This window comes from Borostomias antarcticus (assembly GCF_949987555.1).
Source record: "Borostomias antarcticus genome assembly, chromosome: 8".
Taxonomy (NCBI): Eukaryota; Metazoa; Chordata; class Actinopteri; order Stomiiformes; family Stomiidae; genus Borostomias; species Borostomias antarcticus.
The window spans coordinates 25940483-25953459 of record NC_140241.1 but is presented as its reverse complement, the minus strand read 5'-3'; the positions used below and the strand labels follow the sequence as shown (position 1 = coordinate 25953459).

At 44.6% G+C, this 12977-nt stretch overlaps 1 protein-coding gene across 1 annotated transcript in view; it reads left to right on the top strand.

Moving 5' to 3' along the window:
* Positions 1 to 12977, top strand: part of lamc3 (laminin, gamma 3) — a gene marked incomplete at both ends in the record, with an annotated part of 113678 nt that overhangs the window by 81678 nt on the left and 19023 nt on the right. Inside the window, 2 exons of the mRNA XM_084442559.1 lie at positions 258 to 367; positions 6286 to 6522. Coding sequence (XP_084298685.1) covers positions 258 to 367; positions 6286 to 6522 — 347 coding nt within the window. The remainder of the gene's footprint in view (positions 1 to 257; positions 368 to 6285; positions 6523 to 12977) is intronic.

The window sequence follows — 12977 nt, the reverse complement described above, 5'->3', positions numbered from 1 at the left end:
ATATAGTCGCGTATACACACACACACAGTAGTCATCCTACACATACACACTTTCTGTTTTTCAGCCTCTCAACAATTTAGTCACCTGATAACTGTTTCTCATTTACAGTGAGAACAGGCTCAAAAGGGCACGGGTGTGTGTGTGTGTGTGTGTGTGTGTGTTGGTGTGTGTGTGTGTGTGTGTGTTTTGGATGTGTATGTTTGCTGTATACCACAGACACCGACATTAATAGAGTGTGTGTGTCTGCTGTGTCGCAGGCTTCATGAAGAGGACAGGAGATTGCAGCCATCTATATCTTCCTCTGAGTTCCGGAATCTTCTCTTCAACCTGACAGCCCTCAGGATCAGCAACGCAGGAGGACACAACTGTAAATTGACTCTGTGCTTACATTTGTGTGTGTGTGTGTGTGTGTGTGCGCGCGTGTGTGTGTGCGTGCGTGTACGTGCATGTGTGTGTTTGTGCGTGTGTGTGTGTTTGCGTGCCTGTGTGTGAGTGTTCGGCTTCTCTCCGTCCAATAATTTATATCACCATCTCAGCGATGTGAGCCTTACTACAGCTGTGCTCCATTAATGAGCACAGTGTTGGGGATGCTTCTTTGAAAATGTAGTTAACTAAGCTACCCAGTAATTCAAATTTGAACTACATGCAGTGAAGTTATTCCCCAAGCCTGAATTAGCAATGGTCTGCTTCCTGCCTCCTGCTCTCAATCCCTGCCCACTGATTGGCTGCGGGCTGTTTAGAAGACTCCATGGAGACTTGCCATGGAAGCCCTGCTTGCTCCCTCCAAAAACAGCTGCCAAGTCTTTTCATTGAGATTCTCACTACATAGCTCAGTGCCTCGTTCAAACAAACACACACGCCCACACACAGACACACATACAGGTCACATTTCCGAAGCAAGCTGAATCGAATGAGCAGGTGCCCACACCTGCACTGAATAAGTAAGTAAGTAAAGTTGGTAACACTTTATAATAACGATGTGTTATAACACATTTATAAGCTAATAGTAGATAGTAAACTAATCATGAATTAAGCATTTGTATATGTTTGTAAATTATTAATAAATAGTTTGTAACCTAAGTTATACAACATGTGTAAGATATTAGTAGATCATTTACTCATCATGAACAAACCATTAGTAGATAGTAAACTAATCATGCATTAACCATTTGTATATATTTGAAAATGATTATTAAATAGTTTGTAAATTAAGTTATAAATCATTTGTAAGCTATTAGTAGATAATTTGCTCATCATGAACAAACCATGAATATACATTTGTTAATGATTATCCAATAATTTATAACTGATTAGTACATAATTTAAAAATGTACTACTTCATCGTTAATATGATCAGTAGATCTTTTTTTTTCTTTTTTTTTTTACACAAGATCAACCTTATTTGTAAATTATTAGTGAAGTATTCAAAGATGTTATCTAATGTGTAGTAACATTTGTAGATGCGTAAAAAACCCTCAAAACCTTCATTTGTTTTTTCATGTTTAACAAATGCTTTATAAAACATTCTTAAAAGATCTATAGATCATTGTCAGATGTTATTGTGGGCCCTCATCTAAAGTGAAGACTATTCATTATTTAGAAATGTCAGTTAATGTTTATAAATTATTTGTGGACTTTTTTACTCACCTGTTATGAACGATCTAGCTTTTATGAAGACACAAAGCACTTACTAGACTTCTCTTATTATGTTTAACAAATGATTTGCTAGACATTTTGTAAAAATCTATAAATCATTTGCAGATGCTATTGTGTGCCCTAATCTAAAGTAAAGTGTGCCCTAATCTAAACTATGTATTAATCATTTACAAACATATACAAATGCTTAATTCATGATTAGTTTACTATCTACTATTAGCTTATGAATGTGTTATAACACATCGTTATTATAAAGTGTTACCCATAAGGAGACAAATTGAAACTCGTGAGGCACAGAAAGGGACATATCAGGGCTAGCCAAACGCCTGTCTAAAAAGCAGTGTCTTCAGCTGTTTTTCAAAATTAGGACTCTATAGATCTCAACGAGAAAGGGAGAGAGTTCCATTACTTACATTACAACTGCCTGAAACGCCCGATCACCACGAGTCACCAAGCGGGTCCTGGGGACAGACAGTAGCAGTTTATCAGAAGATCGGAGGGCCCGATTTGTTGAGTGGTGAAACAGGAGGTCAGCGATATAGCCAGGTGATAGTCCATGAAAGGCTTTAAAAGTGAAACAGAATGTGAGCTCGCGAGAACGGCATGGTCATACCAGGCTACCTGGCAGCACCTTGACAACCAATTCATTTATGGATTAATTCTAATAATTAAGAAACGAGTAGTCGAGAATGCCAAGGTTCAGTCCAAAGCTGGTTACTTTTATTCCACGAGTTTGCAAAGCCGGGCTCTCTGATGGATACAGAAGTTCTGCCAAGAGCAATAATTCTCCTCAAACCACAGCATTATTTCCACTGTGGGTACAAATGGTAAATGGACTGCACTTATATAGCGCTTTTCCACCTTAGCGGCACTCAAAGCACTTTACAATGGCCTCTCATTCACCCATTCACACACACATTCACACACCAATAGCGGTAGCTGCCATGCAAGGTGCTAACCTGCTCATTGGGAGCAATTTGGGGTTAGGTGTCTTGCTCAAGGACACTTTGACATGTGGACAGTCGGAGCTGGGATTCGAACCACCGGGGTACAACCCATACATGCATAATTATGTAAAACTCCACTAAACAATTATATGAGAGGGTTACCAGTGAGTAGGCCAGTTCTACAGATCAACAGCTGACCTGCACATTTCAATTATCAAAAAGAGCTGGGAGGAGGGTCTCCTGGAGGGTCTCTTACTGTAAAACTTAAAGGCTGTAGAAGGGGGCATCAGGGGAAAAAAACAAAACAGCTTCCCTACTGTAAAACACACAGGACAGCGTGAAACAAAATCAATATTTCCGATGACAATGTCTTGATCAGAGATTAAACTTATTTGAATTTCTCTATTACACGACACGTCCCATCAGCCAGGAGCTGTATCATCCACAATGACCACGAGGTCTCAAGGTGTGACGTTTCTCTTTGGGTGGTTTCACTTGCTCTGTGCATTAATGGAAGATATTCCCTGATCCACCTCTTCCAGAAGGGATCAACAATGTACTGTACTGGGGCGACTGTAGCTCAGTTGGTAGAGTGGGTCGTTAAGTGATCGAAGGGTCAGTGGTTCGAATCCCAGCTCCGACTGTCCACATGTCGAAGTGTCCTTGAGCAAGACGCCTAACCCCAAATTGCTCCCAATGAGCAGGTTAGCACCTTGCATGGCAGCTACCGCCATTGGTGTGTGTATGGGTGAATGAGAGGCCATTGTAAAGCGCTTTGAGTGCCGCTAAGGAGGAAAAGCGCTATATAAGTGCAGTCCATTTACTTGACTCCATCTCCTTTGTGAGTATGAGTCTCTTTTATCGAATAAACCTGGTGGCATGATTAGCTTTCCTCTCAATTGAAGCAGATGACTTGGAGTGAGGGGTTCCAAGTCATTAGGATCATTAGTCACGGTGGTGTTTGGTCTATCGCTCATGATCGCCTCTACCTCACAGTGTCTGCTCTCTGAGGACCGAAGAGAGGATCTTCTCCAGTTGAATCAGCCTCTCCCACACTCCTCCACGTTGGGCTCCAGAGGGAGGGTTGAACGTCCACTTTACTCCATCTTTAAGTAATGTACTTTGGATCTTTTTATGATATAGGTCGCGTTCACACCTGAAGGTCTGTTTTCTGATTCGAAAGAATCCGAGGATTATACATTGTTTGAATTTTTCAACTGGTCCGGTTTGCGTTCATAAAAGCCAATACTCAAACGATCCAGAAATTGTAAACAAAAGCCATGTGGCTGGAAATGCCGTTCGATTATTGGTCGTACAATTGGTGGGTAAAAAGGCAGTGAAGCGTGAGAGTGCGCACAACTCCTGGTTTAAATCAACAGCCACAGGTGCGGTAGGGAGGTACAGTGCATAAAGAAGAGAACCGACACTCACGAGATAGACAGTATAGTCTTTAAACTTTTAATGGGCGAACGGGTAAAAAGGCAACCAATTTGCGCAATTACTACCTGGATATCATAGCCTACAGTATGGTAGCCCACATCATGGAGCACTGTCAGATTATTTTGGGTGTTTATGGTGTTATTTCTGTGCCAAAATTCCATGCCCATGAAGGGATATTTTGAGCGCACAAAGATGTTTCGCACACGCATGCAAATAATTATTAATTTTGAGCAAAGGAAAGTCAAGGCTATATTAAAAGTGTATTTGCATGTCTGCTAAAGTTCATGTAGGCCAACGGCTGTGATCAACACACCACTTTCTTCCTTGGTCTGTGCAGATAATTATCACTTTTAAGCAAAGGAAAGTCTAGGCTATACTGTACTCAACAAAAGTTCATCAGCATGCCTGCTAAAGTCTATATATACACGCACAGTGCCTGAGATTCTTGTTTGTGATGAATCCAAAAGTATTTACTCAAGAATGACAACACACATTTCTGCACCTCACAACTCTTTCCATATTCATTCGGGAAATCTCAATTCAAAGAACACTGATTGGATGATTAACGTCATGCGGCTTTTAACTGGGGAATCATATGATTGGTTGATCTGTCCGTGCTTGTTTAGTGGCTGTTCTTCAGGTAACCCCCGTGTTTCACGTCACAACGATATGATCTGTGGGTAATTCCCTTGGGCAAAGTCTGCAGAAGTGCACACTTACAGTAAGGAGGCATAAAGGGCTCAAAATGTCTACCAGAGAGCCCTCGTGCACTTGACGATTTAACAGGGGGATGCACTCCCCACGCAGCGGGAACATGCCTCAACGTCTGTGAGTCCGTAAGGGTGGACATTGGAACTGGTCTGGGACTGTGTCAACTGGCTGTTGTGGGAGAAGATGAGAGTGTGTCAGTGGGATAGCTCACTCATATAGATGAATATATATATATAGTGAGGTAGCAGGGGTGAGGTAGCAGGGGTAAAGTAGCAGGGGAGAGGTAGCAGTAGTGAGGTAACAGTAGTGAGGTGACAGTAGTGAGGTAGCAGTGGTGAGATAGCAGGGGTGAGGTAGCAGGGGTGCAGTAGCAGGGGTGAGGTAGCAGTAGTGAGGTAACTGTAGTGAGGTTACGGTAGTGAGGTGACAGTAGTGAGGTAGCAATAGTGAGATAGCAGGGGTGCAGTAGCAGGGGTGAGGTAGCAGTAGTGAGGTAACAGTAGTGAGGTAGCAGTAGTGAGGTAGCAGTGGTGAGGTAGCAGTGGTGTAATAGCAGGGGTGAAGTAGCAGGAATGAGGTAGCAGTATTGAGGTAACTGTAGTTAGGTAACAGTAGTGAGGTGACAGTAGTTAGGTAGCAGGGGCAAGATAGCAGGGGTGAGGTAGCAGGGCTGAAGTAGTGAGATAGTGCTGAGGGAGCAGTAGTGAGGTAGCATGTGTGAGATAGAAGTGGTGAGATAGATAGAGCATGTAAAGAAATGGCTTCGGTGGTACATAATGTGAGGCAATAGTGGAAGAAATGAGCTGTGTTTGATCGTCACTGATGGATTTCTAGGATCATGACTTCTTAGAACTCAAGGCCTCTCTTCCTCCTGCACCTCACCCCTTTTTATCTTTCCCTCATTATGTATTTATTCATTCACCCTCGCTGTATTTTTGATCTGACGAAATCATACATTCCTCAGTAACACTTACAGTATAAGCACACACGCGCACGCACACACACACACACACACACATTCTCCTTTCTACCTTTTGTGAAGACCCTGTGTTGAAAGCAGAGTAGCGGTCCTTTAGCAGTGGTAGGTAGTGTTCTGTACGGTGGTTGAATAGAGAGTGAGAGAGAGAGAGAGTGAGAGAGAGAGAGAGGGCGGAGGATTCGGCCTGGATGACCCCCATCACTATTCACGAGAAGAGAGGAGAGGAGAGAAAAGAGCGATCTAGATTCCCTGGGGGACTCATGCTTTAGCCATACTATTCCACTACAGCCCCTCTCCTCTCTTCTCCTCTTCCACCTCTCCATCTCTACCTCTCTCCCTCACTCCCTGATTTATTTGATCAAAGATTCTCCTGGATGAGGGAGGAGTGCATGTTTTTGTAATTGTGTGTGTGTGTGTGTGTATTAACATACATTAGCAAAGATGCATATGCCTCAGCCCCCACACAGTTTTTTTATACTGTAACCTCATCCTCTCTCTCTCTCTCTCTCTCTCTCCCTCTCTCCCTCTCTCTTCCTCCCTCTCTCTCTTCAGACACGTCCCAGCTCTTGGGGGTGACCCTGGTCTCTGCTGCCCCCTCCCCCATCACCCCTGCCCCTCCTGCCGCTGCCGCCCCCTGGGTGGAGGACTGTTACTGCCCCCTCGGTTTCGCGGGGCAGTTCTGCGAGAGCTGTGCCCCGGGGTTCACCAGGGAGGTGCCTGGAGGGGGGCCCCTCTCGCCCTGCGTGCCCTGTAACTGCCACCTGCACGGACCCTGTCATCCTGACACAGGTAACCTGCCAACACTACCCTCACCTCGCTAACCTCAGACTTCCTCTCTTATTGATTTGATTCATTTCTGTTCTGTTCTGTTGTTCTCTGGTCTGTTCTGGTCTATTATTATCACATTCGCTTCTGCGTCTTGAGCCTCCATTCAACAACAGATATTCAGTTACCTTTCTTCACACCTTTACCTCTCTATCACTTCCACTTTCTCCAGACACAAGTGATGGATGACATTTCCTCACCCCTTCACACTGCCTCTCTCCTTTTCTCTCTCCATCTCTCCGACAGCGAGGCGTGTGACATCCCACTGGTATCTTTTCATCATCTCTCTCTCTCTCTCTTTCAATCCCCTCCTTCTTTCCCTCCCTCTCTCCTTCCATCTCCCGCTGAGTCTCAAACAGAAGTCTGACCTAGTTAGGAGCAGTTGCCCGGAGCCTGCTGTGCGTGTGTGTGTGGTGTGTGTGTGTGTGTGTGTGTGTTTGTGTGTGTGTGTGTGTCTGGTGTCACCGCTTGCCTCCTCTCTCATTAGTCTTGTTAAGCGCCCCTCAACAGAGTCTAATCTGGGTGCAGATTTCCTGTTTCTCTCCCACTCCCTCTCATTCAGCAGATCACTGGCTCGTTCTCTCTTTCTCACGCTAGGTTTCAATCTGTTTATTCAGTTCAGTTCAGCTCAATTCAATTCAAAGGGGCTTCATTGGCATGGGAAACATATGTTTACATTGACAAAGAAAGTGACAAGTAAAACACAAAATATAAATGAAAACAAAACAAAAGAATGATAAGACAAAGATATAAAATAAATGCTGCTACTGTAAAGCCCAGTGTTGAGAGTAACTGATTACAAGGTAACAGATAACTGTAAACAGATTACTTTTCACAGTAACTTGTAATGTAAGGGATAACATTAGAATTTTCAGTAATCAGATTACAGTTACAGACCTAATAAAAATTTGATTTTCAGATACTTACACATGAGCCTCCTCCCTTACATACTATTATGATCTAAGATGCAAAACTGATCCTAGATCAGCACTTATATGATTCGGGTAAAGAATGATCTAGTTTTAGAAAGTAACTCAAAAGTAAGTAGACTTGAGAACCTATGGTTCTCGAACCTAGTGGCCCATAGGGCAGGAGCCTATCTCCTGATTCCTTAGCATGAGGCCGTATACTAATGATGTACAAGTACACCCTCTGGACATGAGGCTAGTATGTCACAGGGACTTACCCCCATCCAACTCTTGATTCTGAGTGCAAAGCAGGGAGGCATTGGGTGCCATTTTCTTTATAGTCTTTGGTATGACTCGGCCGAGGATCGAACCTTCAACCTCCCAATCTCAGGGCGTACCCTCTAACCACAAGGCCACTGAGTAGGTAACTCAAAAGTAAAGTAACCATTAATCTGATTACTTTCAAAGAAAGTAATTTATAAAGTAATCTAATTACAATTTAGAGAAAGTAATCAGAAACTTAACTTGATAACTCTCATTAAGTAACTTCCCAACACTGGTTACGACAATACAAAGGGTAAGAGTAAAGATAAATGTGAACAAGAGGAAAGAAAGAGGTATATTAAATGTAATAGTACATTATTATCTATGTACCTGTAGTGTTCGACCATGTGCAATCTCTTCACACTCCCCGGCCCCCTGTCCTCCCTTTCTACAGCCCTCCGCCTCTAATCCCCTTGCCCTTCTCTCTCAGACTAGCAGACAGCCACCATGATTGTTCTCTGCTGTCATCATGTCCACCTGTCTGATCCCTGGTCCCCTGGCCATGTTTTTTGTTTTTCTTCTCTACATCTTCATCTTCTGTCCTCTCCTTTGTTCAATTATTTATGTCTTCTTCCCCCTTTCACCTGACCTGTCCTCTGTCCTTCACTTCTCTCTCTCTCTCTCCCTCTCTCTCTCTCTCTTCCTCTCTCTCCCTCTCTACGCCTCCTCCACACTTCCTTCCGCTTCTTTCATCTCCGTATAAATGCCTGTACTTTTCTAATTGCGTTCCCAATTGCTTTCTCACCATGCTCATATCAAACTCTCAGTGTTTTTGTTGGGTGTGTAATAAGGGAATTAGTAGTGAACAGGAGTTTTACCTTGTAAACGTTCCATCTAATACCAGCTATCATCTCCCGCTCGTTCAATTTGGAGGAGCAGAGAAAACAAGTTGCGAAACTTGAATGAAAGAGAGAAGGAAGGAGATCACAAAGAAATGTGGTGTGACTATGTATTACAGAGAGAGAGAGAGAGAGTGGGGGGGAGGGCAGAGAGGGAGAGAGAGAGATGACAGACAAAGAGATATTTTTTTACTTCAAAGCAGATTTTTGTACTTTCAGGTTGGCAGTAGATGCGTTTAGCATATCTTAGTGCCTGCTAAGGCTGGTAAATAGAATTAGGCGCACATGAGTCCCAATGGGACACAAAGCTTCGCTGTGTACCAACACCAATGCATAAACACACACGCACACAAACACACACACACACACACACATACACACACGTCCCTTTAAAGGATTTGCGAATTATGTTTTCTCTGCAACCTCCAGACAGATGAATAGTTTAGCAGTATGAGACAAAGGGGACATGAGTCCCTGGAGTGGCAGGTGGGAATCCCTGTTGGCCTGCAGGCTCCGAGCAAGGCAGACGTGTCCTTGAGAGAAAGCTCCCCAGCGGACAGGGCTGGCTGTATTGGAGGACAGGGCTGGCTGTATTGGAGGACAGGGCTGGCTGTATTGCTAGATAGATCTGGCTTTGGAGGGGTTCATTTTTGGTCATGCCCTCCCCCCCCCACACACACACAAAAAGAACAACAACTACAAATGGTCAGAGAACACAGACCTTCACCCATGAATGCATTTTGTGGCAGTGTGCGTGCAAGCAGGACATGTTTGGTATTGCTGCAATCATTAGGTTGAGAGCTTTATGCAAGTCAAAACCCCTTGTCTCTGTGACCTTCCCATGTTCGTGGCTCAGAAACGTGGCCACGCCTCACACCGCCATTTAAGCAAAATGGCCTCCGGCCTACTATTTCGTTTTCTGTCTGCCGTTGCTCGGTGCGCCATCATGGCCGAACGGCTGGGCCAGGATGTCCAACAGACAAGCCCCGAGGTCAAGGAGAACTACTGTATCGAGGTAGGCTGAGAGGAGGACACACCCAAATCAAATCAAACTTTATTTGTATAGCGCATTTCATACACAGAGGCAACACAATGCGCTTTATAGAGAGCAATGGGAGGGTGGACATAGGTCCCACCCCTACATATTTAAGAGGGAAGCAAAAAAAAACAGTTTCACCTGGGAGCTCTAAAAATGATTCCCTGACCCCTCTCAACGAGACGATCGAGCAAGCTCCTGGAAAATGTTTGTCTATTGGCTAAGAACATATACAGAGCAGTAAACATGGGCTAAATACTTCATAAGAGAGACATGACTAACAGTAGAGTGCACAAATAGTTACAGAGAAGTTGCCTACATGGTAGGCCATTATGTGTTAGCTACCCCTGTAGTCTCTAATATGATATTGAAGTCCATCCATGCATCAGTTCACGGCCGCCTGCTGTTCCCCCCAACAGAGTCTTAATTGTTGTGGAGTTACCTGTGTCTGCATACAGACTGGGGAGGAGGTTTTTCTCTGGCTGGCAGGGGGGAGAGAGGGGAGGTGGAGGGTGGGGGGAGGGGGGCAACGCAGCCAATGCCGCTTAATAATCATGATTTATTAACACTGCGAGTTGTCGTCTCTATTTGCTGTAGCGCTACATAACAGATTGGAAATGTTAATATTTGCACTGCTGGAATAAGCACATTGTGGCTTCTGCAGACTGGTGCTGCTAATGTAGGGTTAATGAAGTCAAGCGTGTGTCCTTCAAGTACACAGAGGCATGCCCGTTTTGGCTAAATATGGTGTGTGTGTGTGTGGGGGGGGGGGGGGGTGGGGGGGGGGTACAGTATGTGTGTGTGTGTGTGTGTGTGTGTGTGTGTGTGCGTGTGTGTGTGTGTGTGTGTGTGTGTGTATGTATGTGTGTTGTGTGTGTGTGTGTGTGTGTGTGTGTGTGTGTGTGTGTGTGTGTGTGTGTGTGTGTGTGTGTGTGTGTGTGACTATGTATGAACATGCCTGTTTGCATGTGTGTATTCCTCCATGCCAATGTATGTGTGAATTGGAAGCATGCCATCTATAAAATTGGGGAGAAGCCATCATTTATAAACTCCTGGGGGTGCTGGAGGATGGGGAGAGAGAAAGAGAGAGAGAGAGAGAAGAGAGAGGACAGAGGGAGCTGGTCGCTCTATAATAATACAGATAAATTAATGGAGACACTCCATGTTCTCATTGGCCCACGCTGTAGAGGAACTCTCATTTATCAATTTAACGAATGAAACACATGATGCTGCCTCTTGCCTGCTCTCCTTTCCTCCCTTCTCCTTTTCCCTCCATCCTTCCTCCCTCCTCCCCCTGATTTGTTCTCCTCCCCCCCCTCCTGCTCTGTTCATCCATCCTCAACGGCTACATCCCTCCATACCAATGGATGCTGCATCCTTTTGATGACGGACAGTTGAACCAAAGCATGTTGATGTGTGGCAGAGTTCAGGTCAGGTTCAAGTTTCAGGTTTCAGAATGCTCGGCCTTCAGTGTTGTTAGAACAGAGAGATGATTTGTTTGTGGCCTGTTTAGACTAGGGAGACTACAGTCTACAGCCAGCCTCCAGCTCTCTCTCCAGCTCTCTCTCGGTGATGTAGTGCACTGTATCACTCGCACTCGGTTTCGAGCCTCAGAACTAATTCTGTCGAGCGACTGCCACAGGACCTTGCATATCCCAGCTATATCCCAGCTGTCTGACAGCAGAGCAGAGCCAGGGAGGCAGGGAGAGTATATGTGTTTGTAAGTGTGTGTGTGTGTGTGTGTGTGTGTCTGCTGTCTGCTGTGTGTGTGTGTGTGTGTGTGTGTGTGTGTGTGTGTGTGTGTGTGTGTGTGTGTGTGTGTGTGTGTGTGTGTGTGCGTGTGTGTGTGTGTGTGCGTGTGTGCGTGTGCGTGTGTGCGTGTGTGCGAGAGTGGAGTGAGGAAAGTGAAAGAGACAGCTAAAGTAATAGGTCGACATAACATAGCTTCTTGTCAGAATATTGCCATAGACATTGTCATCTCATTCCATTTGTTTATATCTCTTTCTCTCTCTATCTTTCATTCCTCTGGGCTTATCTCTAGCAGCGTTGACTGGGATCAGCGGAGGAAATTACACGGTCACGCTCGTTCCAAACCACTAATGTTACCTATCTCTCTCTCTCTCTCTCTCTCTCTCTCTCTCTCTAGTCTCAACCTTTGTCTGTCTGTTTCCTGAAAGATCTGAAATATCAGTTATACTGTAATCTTCTTCCTTCCTTCCTTCCTTCCTTCCTTCCTTCCTTCCTTCCTTCCTTCCTTCCTTCCTTCCTTCCTTCCTTCCTTCCTTCCTTCCTTCCTTCCTTCCTTCCTTCCTTCCTTGCAGTTATAACTCATGATCTTTCCGATCTGAGGCTGGCATTTCACCAGACTTTGGGGAGACTGAGACACACACACTTAATATGATGACTCTTTGTTGAGAAACAATTTAATCAACAGTCTTGCCTCGCACAAATGCCACAGAGTCCAAAAATAGCTTTTAATGTCTATCTCGATTTGATAGCCGAGCGCGTGCACAAAGGCATGCGCACAAGGTACAGTTCAGTCACACACACACACACACACACACACACAATCAATCATTCATGCAGTCATTTAACTCAGCATGTACTGTATGTGTTTGGTAGATTTAACACTATTGAGGTGGCTTGCGCGGGGATATATTTACCCTGGTGGGAGGACGGTCAGGAGGGATAAACCTATCCTAGATGTGCCACCATGACCAACAGGCTCCAGTACAGTGTGGCAGCTCGCAGACATGAGCTACAACGGGACCATAACTCTGGCTGGAACAATGCCCCTGACAGCCTCAGCTCATAAAAAAACACAGCTGATACATTTATCTCCACTGTCAGTGGATGCCGAAACATTACTTCCTGAGTCAGCCCAATCGTAGATCGTTTCCAGGGCAGTTCACAGAGTATGGAATCCCCACCCCCTCAACCATCCCTTTCCTCTGTCAACCCCCCCCCCCTCTCTCTCGCCCCCCTGACAGTACATCTGCAGCCCCACCAAACCAAGTGGCACATCTGTGTCAGATTTATACAGAAAGGACATTAGCATCAAACAACCCTGGAGCACATTGGGCCTTGCAGAACCTAGTACTACTGGAGCCAGCTATCTATCTATCTATCTATCTATCTATCTATCTATCTATCTATCTATCTATCTATCTATCTATCTATCTATCTATCTATCTATCTATCTGTCTATCTGTCTGTCTGTCTGTCTGTCTCTCTTTCTTTCTTTCTTTCTTTCTTTCTTTCTTTCTTTCTTTCTTTCTTTCTTTCTTTCTTTCTTTCTTTCTGTCTTGCTTT